General features: G+C 44.3%; 1 protein-coding gene across 3 annotated transcripts; it reads right to left on the bottom strand.

Annotated features, from left to right (window-relative positions):
• Positions 1–514: 514 nt before the first annotated feature.
• LOC104361126 (prosaposin) lies at positions 515–24,983 on the bottom strand. 3 transcript variants are annotated; one of them, XM_032992361.2, is made up of 15 exons: positions 24,879–24,983; positions 14,403–14,536; positions 13,326–13,400; positions 12,504–12,629; positions 12,038–12,232; positions 10,958–11,101; positions 10,389–10,445; positions 9,313–9,321; positions 7,553–7,666; positions 6,493–6,588; positions 6,101–6,287; positions 5,781–5,932; positions 4,128–4,208; positions 3,460–3,567; positions 515–2,868 (listed from the first exon to the last, which is right to left on the bottom strand). In XM_032992361.2, the coding sequence occupies exons 1-15, from the start codon at positions 24,919–24,921 to the stop codon at positions 2,833–2,835; spliced, it is 1,557 nt and encodes a 518-aa protein (XP_032848252.1). In that variant the 5' UTR covers positions 24,922–24,983; the 3' UTR covers positions 515–2,832. The 3 variants fall into 3 exon arrangements, with proteins under 3 accessions (XP_032848252.1, XP_032848253.1, XP_032848254.1); XM_032992362.2 differs by having other exon boundaries at positions 9,313–9,318; XM_032992363.2 differs by lacking the exon at positions 9,313–9,321.
• Positions 24,984–27,881: the final 2,898 nt, after the last annotated feature.

The raw sequence follows: 27,881 nt of genomic DNA, 5'->3' as shown, positions 1-27,881 counted from the left end.
CAGCACCCCTTACAAAACAAAAAAAAAAAAAAAAAGGTCAGCAGCACAGATATAAAAGCAGGTAAATTTAGGACAAGCGAATTAATGGTATATTTAGAGGCAGCCAAGGAGTTTGCTTAAAGCATTTAAAAAAAAAAAATTTCATTTATTCAAAATATGGCAAGAGGACAAAAAGGAAAGCCACGTTAAATGCAAGTCAGCACTGAAGGCTGGTATCAAGCAGCTCCAGCAAGAACTCCCTCCAGCCTGCGCAAGGCAGAATTGCAACACGGGGCTGTTGCCTCACGTCAGGCACTGCGGCGGTGGCAATCCCTGGGAAGCCTCCTGAACCTGCAACCGTGCTCCAGAGAACAAAGGCTTGATGGGACACGCACGCTGCAAGGCAATTACAACTCCTGTCATTCAGCCCCAGATTCCCGGTGACATTTTGGGACATGCCTTCTCCCAGCTCTGCAGCAAAGGGGAAGGTAGCGAGGTCCTAACTAGCACGCAACAAGGAAATGAAAACACAAACTTACCGTTTACAGAAGTTTTTATTGTTCATTAAGGAAGCTTTTGTGCAAAAATCAAGACGATGTTCTTTAGAAAGCAGCTGCATGTGTGTCCCCCCCCTCCCCAGGGTAACTCAAGCGGGTCAGGTGCCACAGTCCACAGGGAGGAAACTGCCCAGCCCTAGCACAGGATTTCCCCCAGTTCCTCACCCAACAGGTCCCTAACATCAATCCTTCACGGCTAAAAACCCAAGAAAATTAAAACCTTGCCAATCTGTAAGAGAAAGTGTCAATCCATCCCCCACTTCCCCCCCCCCCACCCCCGCCTCAAAATAGTTCATGTTGAGAGAACGCCATCCAGTTTTAAAAAAAAAAAAAAAAAAATCAAATACCATACTGCATGCCATGGTGTAACACAACCTGTAACTCCAGGGCAGCCAAGCTGAAAAGCCCATTTCCTATCTGGCATATCTACTCCAACTGGGACACATCGCTGGAACCACTGCACAAGCCCATCAAGACAAAGCTGCAGGTATTTTACATCTTTAGGAGAAATTTTTTTTTTTTCTAAAGCTGTGAGTGCTTCAGCGTTCTGTACAAATGCAAACAAGGAAAGACAAACTAGTATTGCTGTCAACACTGCCCAGACATTTAGTATGTACACGTAATAACTAAAAAGCTGCAGTCGAGTGGTTTTTCATTAAACTGCATGAAAATTACTTTGCTTGCTGCTAAAGCCTGGTTACTAGAGCTCCTGCCTCACCCAAGGCATCACAGGAACACTAGCAGTTGCCGGCACCTTTCTGAACAGGACTGGAATTTTCAAAGCTCCACCTCTGCCCAGCTCCTCCTTCCCGAAGGGCTCCTCTGAGCTACTTTGGTGCCTCCATTTTAGGGGTTAATTCGATCAGAACTACACACTAAATGCTGGTAGGGGATGCAAGGTCCCTCTCAAGCAAAGTAAGCATGACTCTCGTGCTCGAGGCCCCTGCACCTCGAGGGCCTGACTTGTTTCCAGGGTAGCAGCCTGCCTTTTCTGGCTCTCCTTCGGGAGTTCAGGCCGTTTCAGTGGGACGCTGCAGAGTTGTCAGGTACCCCAGCAGAGCTGCCAAATACCTACTGCAGTGCTCTTACCATCTGCCATCTCAGCACGCTGCTCAAACCCATTTCCCAACAGAAATGGGAATTCTGGGGGGGGGGGGGGGGGGGGGAATCTACTCAGAAGGATGAGTGTCAGTGAGAACGCAAGGCAGCAACAGAAACTCCCCCCGAGCCTCATGGCGCCTCTGAAGTTTTAGATGACTGAAATATGTCGAGAGAAGAAAAAGATCAAGGAACAAACCAGCAGTTTGGGATAAAAAACATTTTTCCATGCATTCTGCCCTCTCTGCTGAACTCGCTTTGACATATGCACGGCCCCCAGCTGACTTTTTTCCCCTCCATTTTTTACCAAGCCAACTCGCTCCACCTCCTTGGCACCCAGCTCGTTGCATGTAGGAAGCTGCAAGACTAAGCAGAATTGAGCAACTAGGATTAAAAAAAAAAAAAAAAAAAAAAAAACAGAGGGAGCCATTCCATAAGTATATCAGCATGCTTCTAAAGACCGAAATCTCACTGTACAGGGCTTGACAGTAGAACACCCATGCTTAGACCAAACAGTCCAAGGAAATAAAAAGGACGTGATCAAAGGTTGAGGGAGGGTTTCCTTAGCTATAACACCACCATGAGCCTTGTAGTCACTCAAATGCAAATGCATCTCTAGGTACCAGTGTACTCTGGAATTTTACTGGGCACTAAGTCCACTCCTCTGCATCTGTAGAGCTTTGAAAATTCCAACCAAAGGGATTCCCAGATTCAACATTATCCCTTAGAGTTCCCCTATGGTTACACAGAAAATTAATATTCCAGCCAGATGTTAAAAATGCAAAGCATGTAATCTTCCCAATGCTGACTACAGAAAGACATTTGAAAGTTTAGTTGTTATCTTGTTCTTTTTTTAAATTAAAAGATAATAGTCTTGTCTCATTTCACCTTCTCTGCCATTCTTCCCAGCACTTAAAACAACCACTTCAGCCTATCAATTAAAAAATCTACAACACACTGACTATTTTTAGGAGCATAATGAGTTAAACTGTACAATCAGAAATATCTTTGTTAAGTCAACAATGAAGATCTGATCCTTCAACAGCAGCACTGCTACAGAAGAGTTACAATAAAGGAACTTGAAGGTCAAATTGTTAACAAGGCAGAGAGGAGGAACATTTGAGATACAGCTCTCCACCAACCTTGGCCCACATTTTTTAAGAGCCATGGCAAACTTTCAGAACTGGAAATTCTTCTTCTAGTTCCACACATGACGTTTGCAGTGATCAACAGCCTAAAGGGAAATAAATAGCGTATGTTAGTGGAAAAAAGCCTGTTTGCAAACAAGCGTGCATCTACACATACAATTCATCGCCTTATTCTGAGCCAAGATCTCGGAAGCAAATCTGTTTTTCTTAAAGTAAGTGATTCCAGGGAGGACTAGAATAAATAACATCCTCGTCCCCACCCAGAAGCTTCAGGAAAAAATGCTGGTGACCCTTAGCCATTAAGACCTGGCAAAGAAAGCATCAGCCCACAGCCATACTGGAAGCCAATTCTTAGAGCCTGATGAGAGGCCATGACATGGCGTGTTGGCTGCAGGAACACAGACTGAAGCTCACATTGTACCTTACTACAGATTCTGAAATGCTAGCAGCCAGGTGGGGGATAGGAACGAAAGGGAGAAGAAACACTCTGCTTTAAGCAAGCTAAGGGCTACGGGAGACCCTGCTAATCCAACTCAACCACCTCTAGCTAGCATCCTTTCGCTTCCTTCAACTGGAATTCATCCACTTCAAAGTGCGATACAGAAGCTGGAAAAGTAGTTTACAAGGAGCTATCGAAGACCAAGGGGAAACTTGAGGCAGAATCCTGCTTTACGTACGTTGCACTGAGCAGCAGTCTCCATGTTCTTACACCAGTAGCCTGGACCCCAGACACAAGCATCATTCCCCAAGAGAGGCTGTTTAGCTGATCCGCAGACCCCGAGTTTCTGTGAAAAGAACACCAGCAGAGTCAGCATCTTCCTATTTGCACCCAGAGATCTCAACTCCAGCCTTACACCCGAGCTTCCACCCGATCAAGTGCGGAAGCAACACTGAGGTAGCTTCAAGAGCTGCCAACTGCAGTCACACCTGCAGCTGAACAAGTAGACACGAAGCAGTAATCTGACACGAGGAAGAATTAAGTCACCACAGTCGCTTCTCAACATTCAGTTTTGAGAAAGCGCTTCTCGAAAGGGACCTCTCAAGAAATGTCATTTAGCTTCCTCTCATCACATTCAGGGCACACTACACCTTGTTACTGAACCTCAGCAGTGGATAACCACTGGCAGCTCTTTTCTTCTATCCTTCCTTGCACAAGGCTGGCAGTCAGACAGCTGTCCATTCAGTAAGTCCCAAGCCTTGCACAGCCGCCCATTTGCTCCAAGTATTCAGGGTGCTGATTTTTATTCCAGCAGAGTTTCTGCATGCTAGGCACTGAAAGGCATACAGAAGAGTAGGCAGGACCGTATCAGAGCCCATACTCAAAAGAACTAAACGCAATACTCACAGTGCAAACAAAAGTGGGATCCATCATCTCTGCCAGGAGTTGCACAACCACAGGTTCATACTGTTCCACAAACTGAACACACTGTAACAAAACACAGGTTGTGAGATTCTCCTGTTGAAGACTTAGAGAAAGACACCGTCTTCAGACAGGCCTGTGCACTACTCCAAACACCCCAATAACACACTCCAAACTGATAAACCAGAGGTTTGAGGTCTGCAGATAGAAAAGGACTCAGCATCACACTAATCACACAACTACATTTTTTTCTGCTAGCTCATACCTGGCTGCAGCTGTCTGCAGACAGGTTATGATGAGAAAAGGGTCAAGAAGAAAAGAACCAAGAACATCACACTCGTGCTATGCAAAGCTTAAGTCTCTGATCATGAAGATCACTGCTGTCTCAAGAGGAAAGCACACTGAACAAGCTGGAGACAAACATCCTAAACAGGACGGCAGCTGTGCAGGAATGGCTCTTCAGCACTTTTTAGCCCACGCAGTTACCGTGTGCTTCGGAGCAGGCAGCAGCACAAGCGCTTCACAGCAGCAGCAGCTGCCAGCCCTCTAGCGGGGCCATCTCCAAAGCACAGGAAGATACCAGCCTTCACAGCAGAGACTAACAGCACCAATTAATAAGCCAACCACAGCTATTAAACAGCCTCACAGCAATTAGCAGGAATAGCTGTTCCATAGCTGCTTTAAGCCTGTATATTATACACCTGGTAAACTTATAAACAGTTGCCACTTGCTGACACTCAGAGGACACCTAACAAGATTTCCAGGTGAATCTTGCTAACAGTGGCCCTAACTGGTGTTTGTTTTTGCTGTCCCACTGGAATTATGCCAGCCTACTTCCAAATTACTTTGTTAATCCCCTGACCAGGATCAGCATTGAGGAAAAAAGAAAACAAACCTTCAGCTGCTCCCACCTACTGTTCTCCCAGGATTTCCAGGCAAACCCTTACTGACTGCTGATCCAGCCAAATTCAGACCCCAAGAAGTTGCCATCTATTCCAAGGACTGCCAACCCTCAAGGATGGCAAGTGCAAAAACCTAATCCTCCTGCACCCTGAACTCCTTCCAGCCTCTAGCAGAGGAAGACTGACTATTCTTATAAAACCCACCAAGAGATGCTGCTCTCTAGTTTTTCCAAATACTCTGCAAGCTGTTTCATCCTTCTGTTCATCTCCATCTGCACCTTTCTGAGCAGGAGGCAGGCTGCCACACAGCAAGGCCCATGTCATCATCTGACTGCCTGAGATCAAGCCCGCTCCCTCTTTTTCGCTCTACTGCACATGAGAAGTTGCTACGCTTTGGTGCTAACTAGCAAAGGGAAAAACCTAGGAAGGATCAGGTTGCTGAACACAAGCCAGTCCCAGCTGCACCTGTGGACAGTTTGTCTCCAGCCAGAGATCAAGACAGTGAGCCAAACACAGAGATCTCTTCTGAGTACCTGGACATTTATAGCAGAAGTAGAGACACTTGAGGGACGGATCTAAAATTAGCATGTAGACAGAGTATCAGGTGAAATACTCAGAAAATGAGGTAAGTCTAATTGTCACTGTTGGACCTATGTAAACCCAAATCAACAAGGACAGTTCCCAACCACCAACAAGACCATTGCTTTTTAGCCTGCCTCCTGCCCAAGCGCTTTACCTGATCACTGACAGACTCTGGCAGGAAGTGACAGACTTTTTCCAGTAAAGCTTCAATTTCAGCTGTTGTGGCATTCTTCTCTAGTTCTTTGTCTGCATACGCTACCACCATCTTGCAGATATCACAGAAGCCATCTGCAGGTTTCACTAAAACTGAGAAGGGAAAAAAAATAAAAGAGAAAACATCAGTGCTTAGGTAGTTCTCCCAAACAGAAGAAAGGAGGCAGCATCTGCAAAGTACTAAAGCAGATGTCCTCAAAAGAGATGTAATCATCAGTGAACTAGCTCATTTTGCAACATCACCAACACTTCATTACCAACCTGGCTGCTGTGGAGGTTTGTTGGCTGCACAGCATTTCAGCATAGCACACACTGCCTCGGGATTCGTCGCCTCCAAGAGCATGTCAATCAAAGCCTGGCCATAGACATCTATGAAGTCCTTACACTGGTCTTTGACACTTGCTGGGAACAGGGAGCAGACCACCTTCACTTCACGTACAATCTCCTCCTGAAGCACAATAAAGAACGTGTGGCAAATGAGGAACAGAAATCTGACTCAATTCCAAAGTACTTTTTTTCTTACTCCATCCCACCCAGGATGGGAATCTTGTTCTCATGAGAACAGGCGAGAAAATTAACATTCCCTCCCCCTCCAATACAGCCCCATTTTAGCCAAAGCCTAGGAAGAAGTACCATTTCTACCACTTACACACCTCTGTCTTGTTGCTCTCCAAAAGGCCAGTCACTTCTTTCACTGTGGTCTCACATATTTCACACAAAGAAAGAGACTTCTCTTGAACTGAGGCTTTCTGAGGACACAGAAGAAACATACAAAATAATAAATCAGCACTTGACCACATTTGACCGGAACAATTCATAAAAGCTCAGTCTAACACCATGCACATGGAGGTGCAGCACACTAATTAATTTACAGAGCTGGCCAGTTTGAGCTGAATTCAGATGATCACACAGAACCCAAAACCAACCTCAAAGGTCCCAGTAAAAAGCCTTTCTGAATGGATAGTCATTTCATATGACTAAGACTACAATCCCCAGGTTGTATAAGGAGGGGAGTTGAATTTAGTAGACACAGAGAAACAAGCAGCCCCACAGAGACTGGAGTCAAGGGAAGTATGAAATATTTTTTAAAATTCATTGAGGACAAAATTTGCTAGAATTGAGAGCACCCTCCTGTTTGCAAAAGAAACGTAGAAATTGAGGGACTTGAGGGAAATTGGAGCTTGTTCATCAGAAGTTAACTGTCCTCAAAAGACTTTCCTTTCGAAACCAAAACCACCCCTAAGCCCAGGTCTCACCCAAAGGCCACGGGAAGCTAAAGGTGCCTCTACAAACTCAGCTTCAGCATTCCAACTCCGATCACTCAGCTGCACACGCAGAGTGCTGTCCCATTTTTTAAGAGGGATCAAAGCACAACACCCATTGTAGAGCAAAACTCAAATTCAGCAGTTTGCCCTCTAACATTGGAGGTGTCATTTAGAATGGCTGCTGTACTCCACTGCTGGAACAAGAGTTCGTATTCAATCCTGAAGCATTACCTTACAGCTTCAGCTTAGCATTGACTCTGCTACTCTAACAAATCCGTCAGCTCTCCTACTTCACAGATCAGCTTCAGAAAAAGAGAGGCCAGGAATTTACATGCAGGGAGACATGGATTATTCTATGCAGAAGAACTAATTTTTCTGTTTCACCTAGTTCATTACACTAAAGCAAAAAAGGAAGGCACAGCTGTTGAGTACAAGAAATCCATCTTACCTCCACAGTTTCCATTTTCACTTCATGAACCACCTGAGCTGGCACCAGAGTCTGAAGGGGAACAGATTTCACAGAAGGACAGAACCCGACCATGGCACAAATGTCCTTTGGTTGCTGGAAAGAGATGTATAAGCAAATTTTCAGAAGTCTAGAAGACTCTGCCCTTTCTATTGGAGCCTGTGAGCAGGCACAGAACAAAGTTTTTAAAGGCTCCAAATCACTAGAAGTTTCATGACTACTTCTACTTCGAGTATTGCCAAAGCATTTGATAAGGTTACAGGCAGGACAACTACCAGATGAAATTTAGCAGTTCCTTTAAAAGAGGAAGAGATTAGGCCACATCCATTTAAAAACCCCATTTACCATGAGCTAATACACTATGCGAGCCCTTCAAAGGAGTTGACTTAAGAGCTACCAACACCAAAACAGGCCACCAGCATCACATTAGACCTGCATTCGCAAAGCCCCTCCCCTGGAAGCTTTAAGTAATCACAGAAGAGCCTTATTATCCTGACTTCAGAGTTCACCCAAAAGCTCAAAGAAATGCCTACAGGAAAGGACTCCTCCTCATCCACAAGCTACCTTCTTTAAAGCAGCCAGTAACATCACATTTTGCAAACAGAAACACATTTCCGCATTACTGAACACAGCCTATAAGAAATAAAAGTTAACCATGTTAAAACCTAAGCCTAAGCCTTTTTACAAGTAGCTGCAGTGATTGTATTTCAGGTGCTCTTTACACAGTAAGAGGGAAAACAGCAAACAGAAAAAAAGGCTTTAAAAAAAAGCTTTCTAAGTCTCTCAAAGGTTTTAGAAACATGTTACTAAATGCAAAAATAAATGGCAGACATGAGGCAAGCTGCTCTAAGGAGCACTATATCCACATGAAGTGAGAGATGCCACACAAAGTAATATACAAAACTTGAATTTTCCCACCTAAAGTCTACTTAAGCTAAAAGTTATCTTTGGTGCTATGGGTAATTAGAAGACCATACCCCACCCTGTCACCAGGATATCAAGCTTCTTACAGCAGAGGCTTATGCAACAGTCAATATATCATGCCACAGCCTCATGCACAGGCAGAAGCAGGATCTCAAAGATACAGTGCTGCTTCAGACTACTCCAGGCAGTACCTTTAAGTCAAGCCCTTTGGTTCATGCATTGTAAGAAGCATTTCCAGGTATTAATGTTACAGCAACACCCACATACACGCAACGTGTTCTCTCATAGAGAGATGACAGACACAAGGTCTCCCAGGACTGGTTGAATTAAAAGCCCAAATAGCTCTAGGAAGCAGGAGCCTAAAAGCCTCCCGCATCATCTTTTCAGATCATACACTCCAAATATCTATACCATTGTCCTAGATTTAAAGGTTAACCAGGAAAAGACCCGGGGACAGCTTCACTCAAGCCCTTTTGAGCCCAGACTTTAAACCAGAAGCTGACAGGAACAACCAGCATGCTTTTTCTACATCTAATTCTTGTATGGAAGTGAGCATATTTTCTACTCCACTGGCCAAAGCATAATCGAGCTGAAATCTTAGTAGCACGAACTGGTATCTGGAGCTGGAAGTAGGATTGATCCACTGGAAGTCTGTAGTCTTTCTCTGTTTTAATCACATCAATATCCCTTGTATCTGTCAACACTGAGTACAGTCACACAAGTACACAGCTAATAGAGCAAGAAGTGAACTACAAGCCCTTTAAGAGCAAGAAGTGAACTACAAGCAGGCTATCATCACAGGCAAGTTGCTCACCTACCTGATCCTTCTGTTGACAGGGGAGATTGGAGATAGAGGAAGAAAGGAGAAATTAAAGATAACAGTTAAGAGAAAAAAAAAAAAGTCAAGCACTTGGAACTGCACATACTCTTTCCATGAAGATGGAATATGACATGGTCCCCACCCCAAAGATCCTTAGCATTGCTACAGCAACTTACATTTAATTGCACAGTGCTAACCAGCATTATTCATCTGAAGTTATTAAAGCATCCTGGGCAAGACTACCTCCAAAGAGTATGAACAACACTCAGCCGGATGCAAGGTGTGGTCATACTCCAATTTCAGGTATTAACAACACACTGCATTACAATGCTTAAAATGAGAAACTAACTGTTGGAACTAAGATTTGCTTCTCACCCCCCAAATGTTTAAAAAGCAGTATGAGCTTTTAAGTAGCCTTTAGCAACTGGAAACAAAAAGAGGCAGCTGTGTTGCCAAATTTAGGTTCAAGTCAGCCATATATTCTATTACTTGTGGCACTGCATTCTCAAGGGAAAGGCCTACCCATTTTTTTCAAAAGGCTTTGAGATGTCCAGATAAAGAGGTGATATGGAGGTGGTCAGAGGCAAAACATTTGTATACTGCTGCAGAAGACCGGAGTTGGTGCAGTCCCACTCTCTTTCCACAGCTCCTAGCAAGAGCCCAGGGAGCAGGAGTCTTGAGATGGCAATTCCAGAAGGACATTTAATACTGCTTCACATACATTATCTCTAACACATGAACCAATTTTACAACACCGTGACAAAGACCGCCTCTAATACGCTTAGCGTAATATTTGGTGAGGAGAAGCAAAAGGCGTGTAAGTACAGGACTGAGATAGAGTATATAGGAACATATATAATGTATCTCCCATGTTTCAGAGGATAAGTGCCTTTTGCACTGCTGAAGTGGTTGTGAAAGGAAAGTGCTAAAGAAAGCATTCCGAGACTAAAGTCACTATCCAATTAAACACCAAGGCTTAAAGTGAGAGCCCTCCCCAGACTGTTACTGCAGTAAACGTTTCCTGTTTCCAAGAAAAATGAACTGAGAACAAATATTATATTCTACTGATCTTACCATGTGCATCATCATTTGGATAGCCAAGTCAGAATATTCAGAGATATAGTTCTTGCACTGCAGGAAGTGGGAGAAGAAAGTCTTGTAAAGATCAAACCGCTTAAGCTGTAGAGTTAATCTAGAATTTTCTAGTACATCAAGGTATTAATTGACCTGCTCTACTTAACTATTCTGTTGTCTTTCAGAGCTTGTCCCAAATATAAGATGACATTTCAGGTTACACAATCACTGCACACAACTGCTTATCTGATGAGCCCTTTTCTTCTCAAGGCAAAAGCATTCCCCCTCATTGATACGAGCACATTATTCTGCCAGATCATTTTTATGAAAAAGGCCTTTAAGAGCTAGCAGCAATCATGAGTCTTTTTCCTCTTCCCTACTCCCATACACACCACCCCACCCAGCTTTCTTTACCAGAAAGTTTATGATTTCAGTGTTATTGTTACACTATGTAACACATCCTACATGGGACACACTGTTTTGTTAAACAGAGTCCACTGAAAGGATTAAAGCACTGAATAAACTATGTTTGTATACAGGAACAGATTTCTAAACAAAAAATATCTTACCATATCAGACATTCCAGGTCCCAAACGGTCACACTCCTCCTTGGCATGAGCAACCAAAGACTTTACAAAAGATGAGTTTGTCCTCACAGCTTCCTGAACATCAGTAACTAGCTGAATGCAATCTTGGCATACCTCCCCATTTCCCTGGACAGAGTGAAAGGAAACTTAAGTTGACATATCTTCACATAACATGTTTTAGAAGCTTCCGTTACTACCAAGTTTTAAAAGTTATTTGTAAACTATATATAAACCTGAATAAATACTCTAGAATATTCAAAAGCCTGAGCTAATACAGACAATCTACTGCCAGTATGCGCACCGGCCACTAGATGGAGATTAGGTACCTACTTGGCTCTGAAACTCAAGATAACTGTTAAGATACCCAATCTCCAAAATCTGTTGGTTTTGTTACAGACCACAGTGGGAAGGTTTCTAAGTTTGGGGTAGATCTTACCTGCTTCACACCCACAGCAGCTTGCTCTCCACTGATGCAACTGTTTAACTCCCGTATCTAGGCTTGCTATCAAGACTCAGCCTCTACTGCCAAGTTCATTGTCCCATCTACGCCCCTTTGTCATCTATTTGTTCTTTTCTGATCCAGTCCATCACCTCTGCGTTCAGAGGAGGATACCTCCCCTAAAGGGCACAGCGAGCAGATTCCTCTGAATGTGGGAGAATTATTCTTCTTTTGAACGCTGGTGCCAAATGTGGTTCTCAGAAGAAACTGTTTCCAGTAAGACCTGCTTGACTACTACAGTCCTGAATGGGAACAGCCCAGCACAAGACTTGTCTTTACAGACTGCAGCTATTAATCCAAGACTGTACATATGGTCCACAGAAGCTGCAGCTATCACCTTTTTTCACTTTAAGCTCACGGGTTATGGAAAAAGGTAGTTGCCTATATGCAGCAGCACAAAATTCAGTAGGAAAGTCACCCAGGCAAAACACACCAGCTTAATCTGTGCCCAGTAGAACAATCCCTTATCAAGAATCATCAATAAATTCTTAAGCAAAGGAGAACTGAAGCTCTGGAGCACAACACATGCACTTCGGCATACTGGCATAGCAGTGCACCCTCACCTTAGACTTCTGCTTGGGTTTGTCCTGAGGGTAAAGAAGAAGAGGCACATTAGCCATGAATGGGGACGCCAGTTCAGAGAAGTCCAGCTCTGGTATCTTATTGGACTGGAGTTGTTTCTGAAGTTTCACTGTTGCCAGGTGCTTCTGAAGGGACTGGCACAGTGCAAGGGCGCTACATACAACTTCAGGTTTATCCTAGGGGAGATAAAATACATGCATAAAGCTCCAGACTGATGGCAGATGGCACTTTTCTGTAGAGTTCAGAGTAGAGTCATTCAACTCACACATTAAGAAGGGAAAATGTTTCACAGCAAGGAAGCAGTCTTCAAATTTACACCATTATTTGCAACACCAGTGATCCACACAGGATTAAAGGATCATATGCACAGTCTTATGTAGAAGAGAAATTCAGGCATCAGCAGGAGTACAATTTTTAATTTCAACTGTTGCAAACTTATCTACTTACTAGCTCTTCTTTGATCATATCCATGATAACTGGTAGGTAGGAATCCACAATCTCTTTGCACTCAGAGACCAGGTCTTGGTCAGGAAGAAACTCGCATGTCTTTTCCAAGTAAGAGCGGATCTCATCCTATAAAAGATGAGGAGGGCTACTCACTATCAAAACATCCATTTTTCAAGTGCTCCTTCCATTCCCAAAATGCACAACAGCCTAAAAAAAGCCCCTGGGACTTAGGCAGATCCAGGCTGTTGGCAAGCAAAACTAGAATGAGGTTTCAAATTACAGATCTATTTTCCCCAGTCCTGGACCTTTGATGAGACCCTGCCAAAGTGAAAACATGAAATACTGCTTGCAAGGCCTGCACAACAGTCTTACCAGCACAGAACATTTACATTTAAGAAGAGGAAGTGAAATTATGGACTGGTGGGACAGTAATTTGTTTATACAAAGTACTCCCAGGTTCACAAAAGGGAAGACGTGCCCACAACCAAAATAAAGTCCACTTGGTGTAATCATCCACTTCTAGAGACTGCAGTATCCCACCTTTCAATATCAATGGCCTACTGGCACAAGGACAATTTTACTAAGCATCTACAGTCATTCAAGGATATTTTAGAGCATGATAGGCTCTAGAATTTGCTAATCTCTAACCCAGAAGAGGCTGTTTAAAAGCCTGTTCCCATGTACTCTGGCCCCTTTCAACATCTGTTGCTTGGGTTGGGAAAACATCAGGAAGAATACTCTTCCACTCCCTCACCTTGTGATCTCATTAACAGAATGAAATCAAATATTGCCTTGGGGCAAGGAGACAGGAGCTCTGCTTACCTCAGTGCCATTATCCTTCAAAACCTTGCCAACCACTGTCACAAGTTCCTTACACAAGTCACAGGGAATACTGTTCTGGAGAGAGAAGTAAAGAGTTACTCTGAGGCAGAATTAAGTGCCTATAAATGCAGCATGCAAACAATCTGAAGAACAAGTATTACATTCGAAATTGAAGTTAAGGAAGCAACGCAGGCTGAAACCAGGATGGGAAGAGGTGTTTTTAAAGAGTGAGGCTATTCCAAGTACCTCCGGCTCCAGTTTCTTCAGTAAATCAACACAGCATGAACACACAGGCATGTTAACACTTGCTCATTTCACCTAGTCCCACCTCCCTTGAAGTATTTCACCCTGAGAAGCTTTCTCCTGAACTTCTTTTACCTTACTCTTCAAATCTAAGAAATTTTCAAGCAGCCTCACTCATTTTAGTTGTGCTCTGCCATCCTGACATTCCTCCCTTCCCATGCTTTTTCACAAACTGAAGCATATCCTGGCACAGATATAGCCAAGGTGGACTGAATGCATCTAAGTGAAATGCCGTTTTCCCCTAGAAAATTGTGAAACAATACCACAAACTACAGTTACATCTAGTAAAGCAGCACTCATTTAGTACAAATGCAACTTGAAAAGCAACAATGTACCATTATTTACTGCCATACCTTAAATAATTTAGCATATGCTGCATCTTTTGTGGAATGTTAACTTATGAGAAAGATATAAAGAAGCACACAGCTTTTCTTGTAATAAGCTCATCAGGTTGGCATTGCTCAAGTTAAAAAAAAAAAAAGGCTCTAAGAATTAGGAGTCGTTTTAATAAAGAGGAACAAATCCACTAGCTCCATTCCACACACTGCTCGGTGATTGTGCAACAGGTCACAGGAAAAGTCAATGGACAAGTTGTGCAAGGCAGAGACATGGGAAGCAACCTTTATCTAGCACCTAAATTAACGCATAGTAACCAAAGAATAATCAGATGCAGCACTTAACTCCCAGCAGAGAGCTGAAAAAAATCTTCATCAGCATATGGAAGCCAGCTACCTCAACCACAGGTGGGAAGAAGTCTCAGTAGTTGATACTTACTGCAGTAGGCTTGTTCCAGACATTCTGCTGGCAGTGTTTCACCGCTCCGCACTGTGATGCTGTCCGAATACTCTGACACCATACCTCTGGACCCTTCACACAGTCCTTCTGCCACAAAACAGGGCTTGCCACAGCTGCCAAAAGAAAGAATTGTCCTTTCGCAGTTGCACGTCTGAATGATTTCCACTCCAAAGCAAGCAGGTTAATGCTGTACAATACCGCCACAACCATTAGGCCACTTAGGTTTACTAACATTTTAAGCACATTTCAATCTAGCAATTTCTGCCTGAAACTTAAGTCCCAAATACTGATCACCCAGCCAAAGAACTCCAGAAAAATGAACACAGTTGAACTTCCCTAACGAAGTGACCAAGCCCAAGAACCTCAGCAGTCCATCACCCCATCATGCACCTTAAAAAAGACAAAACCAAACCCCCCGCTTTGCTTAGCACACAAGAACTCCCAGATGACTTGAAACAAACTGCTCGCTGCAGAAATCCACACTTCAGACAGCTGATTCCCAAAGCTACAACCCCACCCGTTCTCCTGTCCTACAGTCCCTGCACTCACTTCAACTCTGAACCAGCCCTCACATCCAGCTTGAAATTGCTGTCTGTGTTCCCTCCCCCAAGTGACCCGCCCTTTTCTCACAGAGCAACTGTGAGAGGTAGGGAACTAGCTGGATTACAAAGCACACCACGCACATTACACAGAGGATTTAAGATGCAAATGCAGACCAAAACACTGATCATAAACAGAAGTTGCACGAAAGTCAAATGAAAGAGCAACAGAAAACAATGAGACATATTCTGTCAAACAGTTCTTAAAGCCATTAAATCTATTTAGACTTTGTTTCCTCAATTGTGTATAGAAAAATGTGGGAGAACAATAATTTTTAAAAAAGAGTATAAATCCTTGCCTAGACATTACCTCCCACCCCAGGTGGAACTGGCTTACAACCTATAAAGTTTTGAAGTAAAATACAGAATACCACTTCTGGACAGACTTCCTAAAGAAGCGTAAAAGATCTGCACTAACAGTGAGTAATGGGAAAAACTAATCAACCACACCTTCCAGCTGACTTTCCAAGCGGTTTTGATGATTTTTTTTTTTTTATGCTGTCTGGACTGGACATTCAACTTATCTCAGTTTTAGAAAACCATGCTGTCCGTGGGTGCGCTCAGTTTCTTCAGCAGTCAATCTCCTCTGTTGCACTAACCTATAAAGAAACAATTCCTAAAATCCTACAGCAGACAGGCTCCAAAGAAATCTGCCCTGGTCTAAGTCTACAAGGCATTGTCGTCAAAGTTGTAGGAAAAAAAAACCACGAATGTTCATTCAAACCTATTAGCTGTATAGGTGGTATTTAGAAGCCATTATCACATCACAAAATGCTGTAAAATTACACTGTCAACCAAGCAGCAGGAATTAAACTGTTTGATTCCTACAAAGCTTCTAGTAAGGTTGACAGATGAACAATCACAACCACTTTTCCATTTCTCACATCTCAGTTCTAAGCAATGAGAGGCTCAACAGCTGAACTACCAGTGCATCTTCTAGGTACGTAGCCACAACACAGAGCCAGATAAACACTGTTTTATAGGTGGCATTCTGCAGCCTTCTCAGCTGTTGACTTACAAAGCCTGTTTACACTGGATTTCAGAGGAATGACCCATTTATTTTAAGAAAAGTGTGCTTTGCATGCTTAATTTTCTACACAAGAGCTTGAACTTTGCCACCTTCTCTCCCAGCAAAAAGCCTAGATTGCATATTCTTCAGCAAGACCGCACACTAGGACTGTTTATAACACTGTACGAATAAGACTTCAAAGCTTCTAATAATGTATGGTGAGCAAAATATTTACAGCCAGCCTATTCTAAATTATAGCATTGATCTGGAAGCACTATTAGTTAAGTTTCAAAGTCAGACTGCACAGCCAAATAGCTGTCAGCTCTGGCAGGATGAGAATAACCAAGTATACACTTGGTTGAGGGAAAGCATTGCTCTTCACTTTCAGATACTGGCATCAAACAGTTGTAGGAAGGGTCCTGCAAGGCAGAGTCAAGCTCTGGCTAAAGTCAAGCAAGACCCTGAGTTTAAACAGCGGAATTACGGGCTTCCAACTATTTGCAAGTATAGGTTTTAACCTATGCCTCTAGTTCTGTAAAAAGAACATTACTCCTCCTCTGTTTGAAACATACTGTAGAACTACAAAACTAAACTATAAAACTGTACTAGTTATTCCACACAGTTTCTCAAATTGTTGATCTAGAAGGCCATTTAAAACCCAAACTGAGGAATTCATGCTATAACTTGCCTTGGTTTGACCTATTTCTTAATGAACTTTCAGTTTTTGCTTGACTTTTTACTTTAAGAGCCTGTCACTGTATGACTTTTCAGATCCATACCAGCTTCTGCAGAATGCCTAACAGCTGGTCTTGTTCCTTCTTCCTCATAGCCTCTGACCTGGTCATTAGAAAGACTATGCTGATTTATGCTTTTTTGGCTGTCTTTAACAAACTCTGATGCATGGCTTCTTACCAAACAGATGCTCACACAGAATCAGTCACTAATGCTCTGACACAGCAAGGGGTATCTGTAGGTCAGCAGGGTTTTGTCAGGTTACATCACAGAGACAGAAGAAAGAGGAAGGCAGTAGTCATGACCTTTTGAGGTGAGCAGACTACAGGTTGCAGATAAATCTGCTCAGAAGGAGAAAAGTCTTAAGATTTGATTGTTTTTTGACAGTATGTTAACTACTTAACACCTCAGCGCTGCTTTCCTGCGTTACATCCCACCAGTTTGGAAGAAAAAAAGTAATCACTCAGAAGAGGTGCACACAACCATATTTCATTCAGATTCTGCCCAAAGCACTGCCACTGAGCACACAGTCACTTTGAATTTGAGAAAAAGGACACTAATGTTATTTGCAATCCTCTGCAGGTGAGCCAAAGAGCTCAAGACCAGCAGGGACCTTGAAGAATGAAAGGCATCAAGCTGTTCATAAGCTCATGAACACTGAAAACTAGTTTTGGGGTGCAAGTAAGCACCCCAAACACCTTCCCACTGGTATCATTTCAAGTCCTCCCTCCCACACAACACTAGAGAAAGATGAAATGCCAGTTTACCTACATAACTTTTCCATCATAAAAGCCAACAGATTGAGGAAACCTGAATCAGCTATGCCATGAGGACAAACACTTATCTACAGAAAACAGAGGAACAGCAGTGTCCTTTTAGTTACAAAGGACACCAGGGAAGTTCTTTCCTTCTGAGAAGACAACTACATTTGATACTTTCAGTACAGATCTTTCCGGTCAAATGGTGAGTAGGCAAATTTGTTTTAGGGCCACACATCCCTGGCACATTTTAGAGAACAGCTATAGAACAAAGATGACACACACTAAGCATAACTTCTTTTCTTCCATCTTCCACAATGATTTTAAATATAGTTAAGCTGGTATTAGTTTATTCTATATTCTGTTGCAATATTTATATTATGTAACTCAATGTCTGACATGAAAGGATGCACCTTCATTGCAACAGTATGCACCCTCCATTTCTGAATGTCCCAGGAAAAAAACGAAAAAAACTCTGTACTAATTCAGATCTTACAGAGTCACGAAAATGGTCTAAAATCCTTTACTATTCCCATTATTTTTTCCCCCTAGCTTGTTCTCCTATTTAATTATGAAACAGCATTTTTCCTCCTAGATTAACTTCCAACAAAAGCAAATATGCCAGTTAAGTGTGTTAAGACCTTATGCTGTTTCACAACAGAAGGAACAGTTTTGAGTCTTAACAGCTATCTTGCCTGTTCCCTCAGCTGCTAACATGGTATTTCACATCCCCAGCACAGCAGCAACCCAAGAGAAAACAAAGCACTGTCAGTTACCTCACAGAACTCTTAATGCTCCCTGGGCAAACCCAGCGGGATTACCTTCTTTGTTATCTCTGGTATCCCTTTATTTTATAAATTGTTTTTTATCTAAAGTCATCCATTTTTAAATAGGTTTCTCCCTTCTCTGTAGATTAGCTCTCAACAGTCATGCATCATGCCCACTCATTCCCCAAAGTTCTTGCAAGCTGCTATTTTTAGAGCGCCAAACAAGTTTATCTGCGCAGGCCAGCGTGCTTCTTTACTCCTCCTCTTCACTGGCTGCTCCCTTTTGAACTGCTTCAAAGATGCGGTTTCTTCAATTTCAGAAGAAACAGCCTTTGCTCCACCAAGTTTTCCCTAAATTAAGCAGTGAAAGAAAATGGAGGAGGAAGGAGAAGGGGGCGCAGAAATGCAATTCCTGTACAAAGGGTGCATCTTTCAGATGTGCAAGACTTCCGCTTTCAGGCTTCTAGCCAAGCTGAAAGCCCACAGGCACCCTAGGACCCTTGCATACACTTGTAGCTCCTTGAAACAAAAAAAAAAAAAAAGGGAGAAATTTATACCCACTGACCTCTCTGATGCTCCTGTCTGACAGACAAGTCATCTCCCAGAACAAGCCCTGCCTCAGAAACACAGCCTGAAGCCCAACAACATTATCAAAGTATTCCAAAAGCTGAAAGGTAAAAGCAGAAAAAGGAGGAATCTCTTCGTTGAGGCCCAAGTCAGCAACCTAACACTGCCAGAACACCAGTAACAGTCCTGGCAAGTGACAGCTACTGTACATCGCATGGGGCTCTGCCAGGAATTCACACAAAACAGTCTAAAATCTGTGACGATAAAGGGAAACCCGCAACTCACCCCCCACCGCTATCCTACTTCAGCAGCTGTGCATTACTCCTGCAAAGCTCCTGCTTCCTCAACACTAGGCACCTGGAATGGAAACACTAGCATACACTCAGAAGTTAGGGAAGTAGAGGTGACAGCCCCTTCAGACAGTATGACCTTTCCTACTTGGAAAGCTTAGAGCTATGCATGCGAAAGCACAGTTCAGTTCTTCACTTCTCTTCAGGAAACAGGAACCTAAAAGGAAGCTTACAATGGCTGGATTACCATTCTGCAAGGACAGCTACTGGAAAATTGTTCGGTAATTACCTTTCCTGAGAATAACCTTCCCTTCCCTCAAGCATTTGCACTATTCTTCTTCCAGGGAGAGTCAGCCTGAATTTCTTCCTGAGATTCTCAGAAAAACATCCTAAGCAATCCCCTCCAAAGCTGTACTGAATCTACTAGTGAGACTCTCGTGATCATGCTTAAAAGTTAACACCTTGTATAAACTCCTATGAATGGGGATTCTGTATGGGCCAGACCAGATCACCCAGAACACAAAAACTCAGCTTGAAGACTCAAGCTTCCTTTAAGCCAAGCAGCTAGGAAAACCTTAGCGTGAGCAGCGTTTTTACAAATTAACCTGCAGCTGGCAAGAAAAGGAAAAACACTGTGCTGCTGTTCACTTTAATGGGTTAAAGTCAAACACGGTAGATAATTTGGGATAACTATTTATTCCTAAGAATATTAACATATTCATCACGAGGGATGCTCTTTCCCAGACTGCCCCACTTGGCAATGTTAAAAAAAAAAAAAAAGACCATTTAATCTCCCAGAAATGGCCCACAGACCAAGTGAATGCATCAGTCTCTGCCATTCTGTGCTCAGTTACTGACTTTTCCCCATATCTTTTGAGAACTGCAAAAGCAAAGTGTGCTTAAGTTAAAGAAGTCAGGAGGGATCAACTTCTCTTCCTCAAATCTTATAAAGTGTCAACAAACCAAAGAGTGACCTCAACCTGAAGTTATCCAAAGGGCTCTATTCCACAAGCTCTCCAGTCAGTTAGCAAGTTAAGTAAAATTTCAAAAGTTGTAACTGCACCACACGCTACTAACTCATGCCAAAGGTATACTACACCTCTGGATTAATAAAGCAGTAAAATGGCCACAGTATTTGACAAATTACAGACAATTTGTGGAAGAAATTGATAAAATCTGGCTAGCTGTTATCAGTATTCCTGATGTTGGTAAAAAAAAAAAAAAAATCAGTCTTTGTGTCCAGGAAGCTTGAAACATTTGTAACTAGTGCAATTCACAAGAAATGAGTTTTGAGTTAACACCATGATTGGGCTCTTCCTCAAAGTGGGGAACACATTCTTACCTTGGTATGCTCTCTGCCATAAAACACTGCTTCCCTCACCAGAAAATAAGCATGGTATGAGAAACAGTTTGTGTAAGTACAATCATAATAAAATCAGATAGAATAGAATGAACCAACACAGTAAAACTGGCCCTACTGTCCCAGTAAATGGTCCCAGTTATTAAAAAGGTTGCAAGAAAATCACTTCTACATTGACCAGAGGTTGCTACCAGGTTGCCAAGCAAGCCCCAACTTCTGACTGAGATTTTTCCATAACAGAATGTATAAAAGTTATCTGGATGTTCAAAGGTATCTCGTAGTCATCAGGAGTCCCATACAGTATGTTAAGATACTCCCAAGAAGTTACAAGAAACATTTTCCCCTGCAGCAGATCTCTGCAGAAATATGCCTAAATGTTTTGAACATACTTACTGTCCACCTCCTCTTTTTTTTTTTCATGCAAGTCTGCAGAAACTCTGTATTTAACATCCCCCCTCTCACCTGGCAAATATATTCACACCACAAAGAATGGAAAAGTCTGCTAGCTATGCAGAGAGCCATGTCTGCAAGAGAAGACAAAGTTCCTGGCCACAAGTTACACTGCAGTCCCAGCAAAGCACGGGTGAAGTCTGAAGTTTTTAGATACCTCTGGACAACAGAAGGGCAGTTCAAAACACCACCAGGAAGAAACAGAAAAGGAGTGTCAGGGGCAATATTCTTTTTCACACTGCTGCCAGAGAAGTGTTTTAATGCAGAATCAATGCCAGACATGGGAGACAACAGAAAGCTCCCTTAGGGAAAGGTAAGACATCCGACACCAGCAGCTGAGCAGGGAAAGTATGCCAGAGGGATGAAAAGGGACATTTTAAAGAGCAGCTTCTGGGAGGATAGCAGTTAGCAATGGGAGAGCCTGGAAAAGGCAAACTGTAGTGCACAAGGTGAAAGAATAACCTACCTGGGCATACAGTGATGGAGCAGCTAATAGCAGGAAAGAAAAAAGTGTTAACCCCTAAACTCTGCATACTAATAGCTTGCATCCCAGTGTGAACATAGTCACAGGATTTAAAACTGTTACATTTGGAAAAAAAAGACTTGAAATCTCACTGCAAGATTCATTTACTCAGCATCCTCAAAAAAGTCTCTCTATATGCAGACTTTTACAGAAGTGGAGAACAAAGCTTAAAAACTAGTCAGGGTAAACAGTAGAAATGTAAGACTCTTCACTCCCAAGAGAAAGAAAAATACTGATATCTGAAATTAAACATTGCTCCAACACCAAATTACAACAGACAAACATTGCCTCAGAATATATGCACACACTTCAATGGACCACAGAAGTACCCCTTTTAACTTGCAATAGGAACTCTGATATCTTAGTAGTAGTAATTGTATACAAAAGCTGCCACATTAAAAAAAAAAAAAGGAAATAGACTGCAAGTAACTCGTTAAAGAAAAAAAAACACAAACCCTTTTTTTGTCATGCTGGCATTGCCCCAAACCCGCTTTGAAGAATCAGATCCACAAGAGACATTGAAACAAAAACCCACTGGCAGCCAGCAGTAACCAGTCCTGCTTCCCCCACAGACAAAAAGTCAAAATCTTCCTGCATGTTACATCAAAAAACCCTCCCTGAAACAGCACAGTCAACCTCCCAGAGAGTCCCGACTGACATCACCGTCACCTGATGGAGACACTGTTCAGTTTTGCTGACAAGCTCCCCCTCCCTTGTTCCACCCCCCACATCATCTCAATTTTCAGAGATTCCCAGAACTGCTTCTCTGCGGTATGCTGAATAGCACAACCCAAGATTGTAAAAAGACCACATAAGGCTTCAGGTGGCCCGCAGATGCAATCACGCATTTCACCAAGCGTGACCATGACCAGGCAAAACAGCTTGTGCAGCTCCTCCAGACACAATCAAGAAGCAACTTTTTCTATTTATAACTCTTCTGCAAACAAGGAGGAGATTGTGCAAGGGCAGGTTTACACAAGCCACATGACTGATGCGCTATCGCAGCACCGCTTTGCTGTGTGACAGTTGTAAGGTGCCTCAAAGAACTCCCTGTTACTCCTCTACAAAAACAGACATTTTTTAGATACAAGGCACCTTCCACTGTCTGCCTGACTTAATTTGCAGCAGTGGGCTGGGCCAGCCTAACAGTTTTGTTAGAAACCACATTCCCAAACAGAACAAGCCTGCAAACTACAGAACACAGTCTAGAGTTCAATTATCTGCTTTTTCCACATCCTCCAGAAAATTCAAGTCGGACTAACTCAGTATTCAATTTTCCTGTCCCCAGATGTTCTTGACCAATGTTTGCCAGTGGAAGTATACATTAGTTTGAACTCTTGGAAGAAAGAAAGATAAAGTCTACTACTTTAGGGGGGTGAAATAATCACATCCTCAAACTTTACTTCCCGCTCACAGCTTCACTTTTATTTTACCAAGAGCGAAAATAAAAAAATTGAGCTCAAGAAAAACTGACTCCTGTTTTACCTGCACACCCAGCCTTCCTCCTGTACTGGTCTCAAAGACAAGCAATAATCAAAGTATGTATCAGTAATCCAGAGATCCCGAGTCCTGTACACCCTGCTTTAATTCCTGTGTGTCTCCCTTAAAGGGAAGATGCATGGGAGCACTGTAAGTAGGTCAACCAAAAACCCTCATGGCCTACCAGCCATGCTGTAAGCTAGCCAAGTAACTCCATTAGGATATGCCAAGGGTGGCTGGATTTTGATACAGCTAATTGGTTTGCTTAGCAGACAAAAACGGTGTTTCGGGTTGTCACAGCAAAGTCTCCAGAAAAATCCGCATACTATTGTACGTGAGTCAGTATTCATAACAGAACCTTGGTGAAAAAAGGTGTTTGTGTTAAAACAGTGACTTCCTAAAGAAAAACTGGCCTAACAAGTCTTCTGCTATGCTCAGTTGCATACGCATGCCTTTAACAGGTAGGCCAAGCTAACTCTCATTGCTGAACTGGTTTCTCATTACAATTTCCCTACATACACTAATGGGAAACCTGATAGATACTTCAAGGCAAATCCTTTTCACTTTTAAGGCACAAGAAACTACAATAATTTTAGTGATTTGGAAACAGTCCAAAAGAAATAATAATTGATAGCAGTTAATTCAGTGCAGAGCAGATACAGAAGTCATATTATTAAAGCAAATAAATACAGAGTAAAAGCTGACATTTGCTTGCTTCTAGCCTGAGAATCCCGAGATTCTCCATTAAATTGCCCGCATATTAGTATATTAAAACTCCACTTAAGTAGAAGACTAGAGTCCAATCATGCAATATCTCAGATGTATATTTTACTGTAGACTGCCAGCTGGATATTCCTATGGCTTTTAAACAGCTAGTCATGCTTTTGTTGTTGTTGTCGACTTGCAAAATGTTGCAGATTAAACTCATAAGCAAGTAAGATCTCGGTTTAAAATTGTCTTATTTAAAGGAAAATTCTCTGAAAAATCTGGTGTATCACTGTACAAGACCTTCAATTCTGGGGTTTCTAGCCATTCCATACCACAACCTGAAGGAAGATTGCCCTTCCAGTCCGCCTATGAAACATTTCTGTAGCTCTGTCTAGCTTTTGCAAAGTACAAAATACAAGCGTTGCCTTTTCTAACCTGTAGTCCTAATGCTAAAGGCAGAACATCAGTTATTCCCACCACCACCACTTCCACCTCAGAAACAACAGGTAACAAAGCATCAACATTAGGGGAATTTTCCATGTGGAGCAGGAGACCCTAACCAGATGAGGCTGCTAGAAGCACACAACAGAAAAGGCTACCTCCTGCCATCTTGAAGGAGGATTAACACTCATCTAGCCCTGAAGCGCCAAAGATAAACAGAAATGCGGGCAGAAAAACAAGTTTCTACCAATTACTCTTATTTGGCTCTATGAGGTGACCTATTTGCCCGATTAGTGTCAGATATGGACACAAACTGTTACACAGTACCATCAAGAAGTCACGTCCTACCAGCACTGAGGCAGGCTGGCAGCTCACTGGGACTTCTCCCTGCGTTTAGCTGATCTCTCTTCTTGGGCGATTCCCACCACCACCACCCCAAATAGAGATTTTTCACCACGGCAGTGCCGAAAGGCGCCTTTGGGATCCCGCCCCGGGCCCAGCTCCCCCGGCGGGACCGTTAGGCCCCACACGGAGGGCCCGGCAGAAGGTTCCCCCCACCCTCCCTTATCGCTGCCTCCTCTCCCTCCGCTTTCAGCAGCCGGGTCCGGCAGCTCCTGCTGAGAGAAAGAGGAAAAGAAAAAAAACAGCTTTAGGCCCGGCCGCCCTCAGCCCGCTCCCGCCCAGGCAGGGCACACTACCCTCAGCCCGCTGGGGCTAGACGTAAGGATGAAAAGGAATAAGAGGCGGGGGCCGGGCCTGCGGGACAGCTTACCAGCGGCCAGGAGCCCGAGGAGGCAGAAGAGCCCCGGCGCCATACTTCCCCCTCGCCCGTCTGCAATGCGGCGGCGCCGCCGCCCCCCGCCCCTATATAAAGGCTGCGCCGGGCGCTACTGCGCATGCTCGCGCTCCCCCCCCCCCCCCCCCCGCCCCAAACGGCTACTGTGCATGCGCTGGAGGGGGCGCGCCTCACGCCCCTCACCCTCCCTCCTTGCGCATGCGCAGGCCGCCGCGCCTCAGGCGGGCGCGAAATGGCGGAGGCGGCGGAGGCGGCGGCCGCCGTTCCCCCGGGCTCCTCGGGTTAAGGCGTGCGAGCCCCCGCTGCGTGAAACGGCCCTGCCCGGCTGGAGGGAAGGCCCCACGGGCTGCAGGAGGCGGTTTGCGCAGCGCGTCTCGGGGCGGCGGGAGTACCCCAGCCAGGAGTGCTTCCCCCCCCCCCCCCCCCAGGTGCCCTCAGGCTCGCTTTCGGCTGGTGGCGTTTCATCGAGGCCCACACCGGCAAGGAGGAGATGTGCTGCGGCAGAGCTCCTCAGTCACGGGCTTCCCCACTTGTTGCCGGGGGTTAGGAGGTGGGCGAGTGCTGCTTGTTCCCTGGGTGTGAGAGGCAGTTGGCACTGAGTAGCTAGGGATCTGTGTGGTCCAAAGGAACGGTAATTAAAACTACGATTAAGAAAGGCAGCCTGAATTGACTTGGTGTCTCCCAGTCTCTTACTCCCACTACATCCTTTGCACCTATTCGGCCAACTGGAACAACAAACCAACCCAGAAAAAGATGCAGCATTTTCCTACTGGATCAACAGTCCAAACCAGCTCAGCTGAAGGCCGGAGCTGGTTCCTCGCAGGCAGAAGCCAGGCTCACCAGGACTGCACAGAAGAACTGCTAGACCAGCTTCCCTCTTCATTTAACCCATGCTCGGGGCTTTCGGTTGCTGGAGGAGGGGTCCTGGTAAGCTACGTGCTTCTCTCGGCCTCCAGACCTTCGCTTGGATATCCCCTGCAGCCTCACTGTAACTCAAAGATTCGTCACGTCTGAATGGCCCACAATCTGTGAGGCTTATCCTGCCCAGTTCATGAGAATCTTCAAGGTATTGTCCTTCACCTAAGGGCGTACATGGTACTACCATGTCAGGTACCTACCTACGTGTTCATTTTTCAAGGACCAGACTTGATAACATTTAAGGTTTACTTGCAGTTTGAAGGTTAGGAGGAAGTGGATCTATTCTGTTTGACTTTGCCAGTCTATACCAAACAGGGCAATGCACATCTCTCCTTATGAAGACCATCTTAAAAGCAAAGCTAAGAAGCCACTGTGGGAGCCTTGTTATCTCACTCTTCTTTGCAAGACACAGCAGGAGAGCTCAGTGCTTACACAGGGCCTTTGCCCCCTGCCAGTCAGCACAGCTTCGTTTGGAGCCTTCCGAGCCTCTGCTGTCCCCCCCCCATCAGGAGCCAGGGCTCTTAGGTAATTCTCAAAGCGGAGCCAGACGCACCCAGACTGAATCAACCAGGCAGAAAGCCACCCCCAGCAGCAATTTTGGCCAGACTAAACAAGCAACCTTTACTCTGGTGCTAAAGCCACCTTGCCTAGGCAGGGCTCAGAGTGCCTTTCTTATCTCAGGAGTGCACACAAAGTGTTGACAAGGCACCTTGACTTTCTAACTGGCAGTCATCTACTACCATATGAACGCAAAAAACCCCAGTTTTGTGAAGAATATTAAGGGAGGTTAAATAAGAATGTGTGGAACAGGAGAGCTATTTCAGCAGGCAGGGTATTTTTCTGTTGGGAACTGAAGGACCAGGGGTAAGGAAGGACTAGCATCGAGCTAGCGGGTGCCACCCCGATCTGTTCTCATTTTGGGCACCAAAACCACCTATGCTAGCCCAGGTTTCCCTGGAGCTTTGCCAGTTCCAGGTGATTTGGGGACTTTTTTTTTTGCCCCTCTCAAGTACAGAGCATATGCACCTGGCCAGCTGCTTCCTGACAAATTGTCACCATGACATAGCTTTTCCTGGTTTAGCCATGCTGCTTGCTAGTTTTCTCACTTAAAAATGGGATTAAATAAAATGACATCAAGAGGTCAAGCTCGGGCCGTCTGCTATTGACAGCGGGACTGCGTGCAAGAGGGAGAAACCCCAAAGGGCAGCTCAGCCTGTTGAGACCAGGTCCAGCTCACAGATGTGAGGACCAACAGCACGAAGAGAGACTTCGCAGTGACGATGTGAACTGCAGCACTCTGCCGTCTGCCTACCGCCTTCTACTTCTGCTGAGCTTCTGCTCAGATTTGGGGTTTTTCCTGAAGATAAACCTCGCAGATAAGGTCTCAGATGAGGCTTCTCAGGAAGGGCTGTGGCTTGTCGATAGTCACAGCTGAGTCACTTTGCTGTGGCTGGGAGACAAGGGGGTCTTCCCAGCCTACACTTGATTTTTAGCCCCGTTTTCTGAGGGGCACATGCTCTGCATAGAGAAAGTGGGTCGGAAGAGCCCGTCCTCCCCCAGGCTGGAAAGCGGCAGCCGAGCGAGGGACTCTCCTGCAGCAAGACACATGACTCACTTTCCAGGGGCTGGCATCCAGGAGCACTGCCTCTCCTATCAACCAGTTCGACTGGGTTGGCACTGGAGCCCGACTGGCTCCAGAAAGCCTGATGCTTGGTTTTGTCGTGCCTACGGCGCACAAATTCCTTCCACCGTCACCTCGCCCTCCTCACGCCCAACTCCCGGCTTTGCATAAGCGGGTGCACGTGAGGCATCTCTGTTTGGTAATCTCGGGAGGCCAGCCAGAGGCCCCTGCAGGCTCTGGTTTTGCAGCCAGCCCTGCAGGAGCAGTGCTCTCGTTGCGGGAAAAAAAAAAAAAAAAAAAAACACACAAAAAAAACAAAACCAAAAAACCCTAAAAAAATTTAAAATAAATAAATAGAGGCGTTTTTCTGCAGCAGCCTGGCTTTTGGACCATTTTGCATTTCCACTCAGACTGCAGCAAGCTGTCAGAGAGGAAGCAAA

Source organism: Tyto alba, unplaced genomic scaffold (assembly GCF_018691265.1).
Source record: "Tyto alba isolate M040663 unplaced genomic scaffold, T.alba_DEE_v4.0 Super-Scaffold_1, whole genome shotgun sequence".
NCBI classification, from domain to species: Eukaryota; Metazoa; Chordata; class Aves; order Strigiformes; family Tytonidae; genus Tyto; species Tyto alba.
Note: the sequence above shows the minus strand (reverse complement) of the source record. Positions and strands in the feature narration are given on the sequence as shown.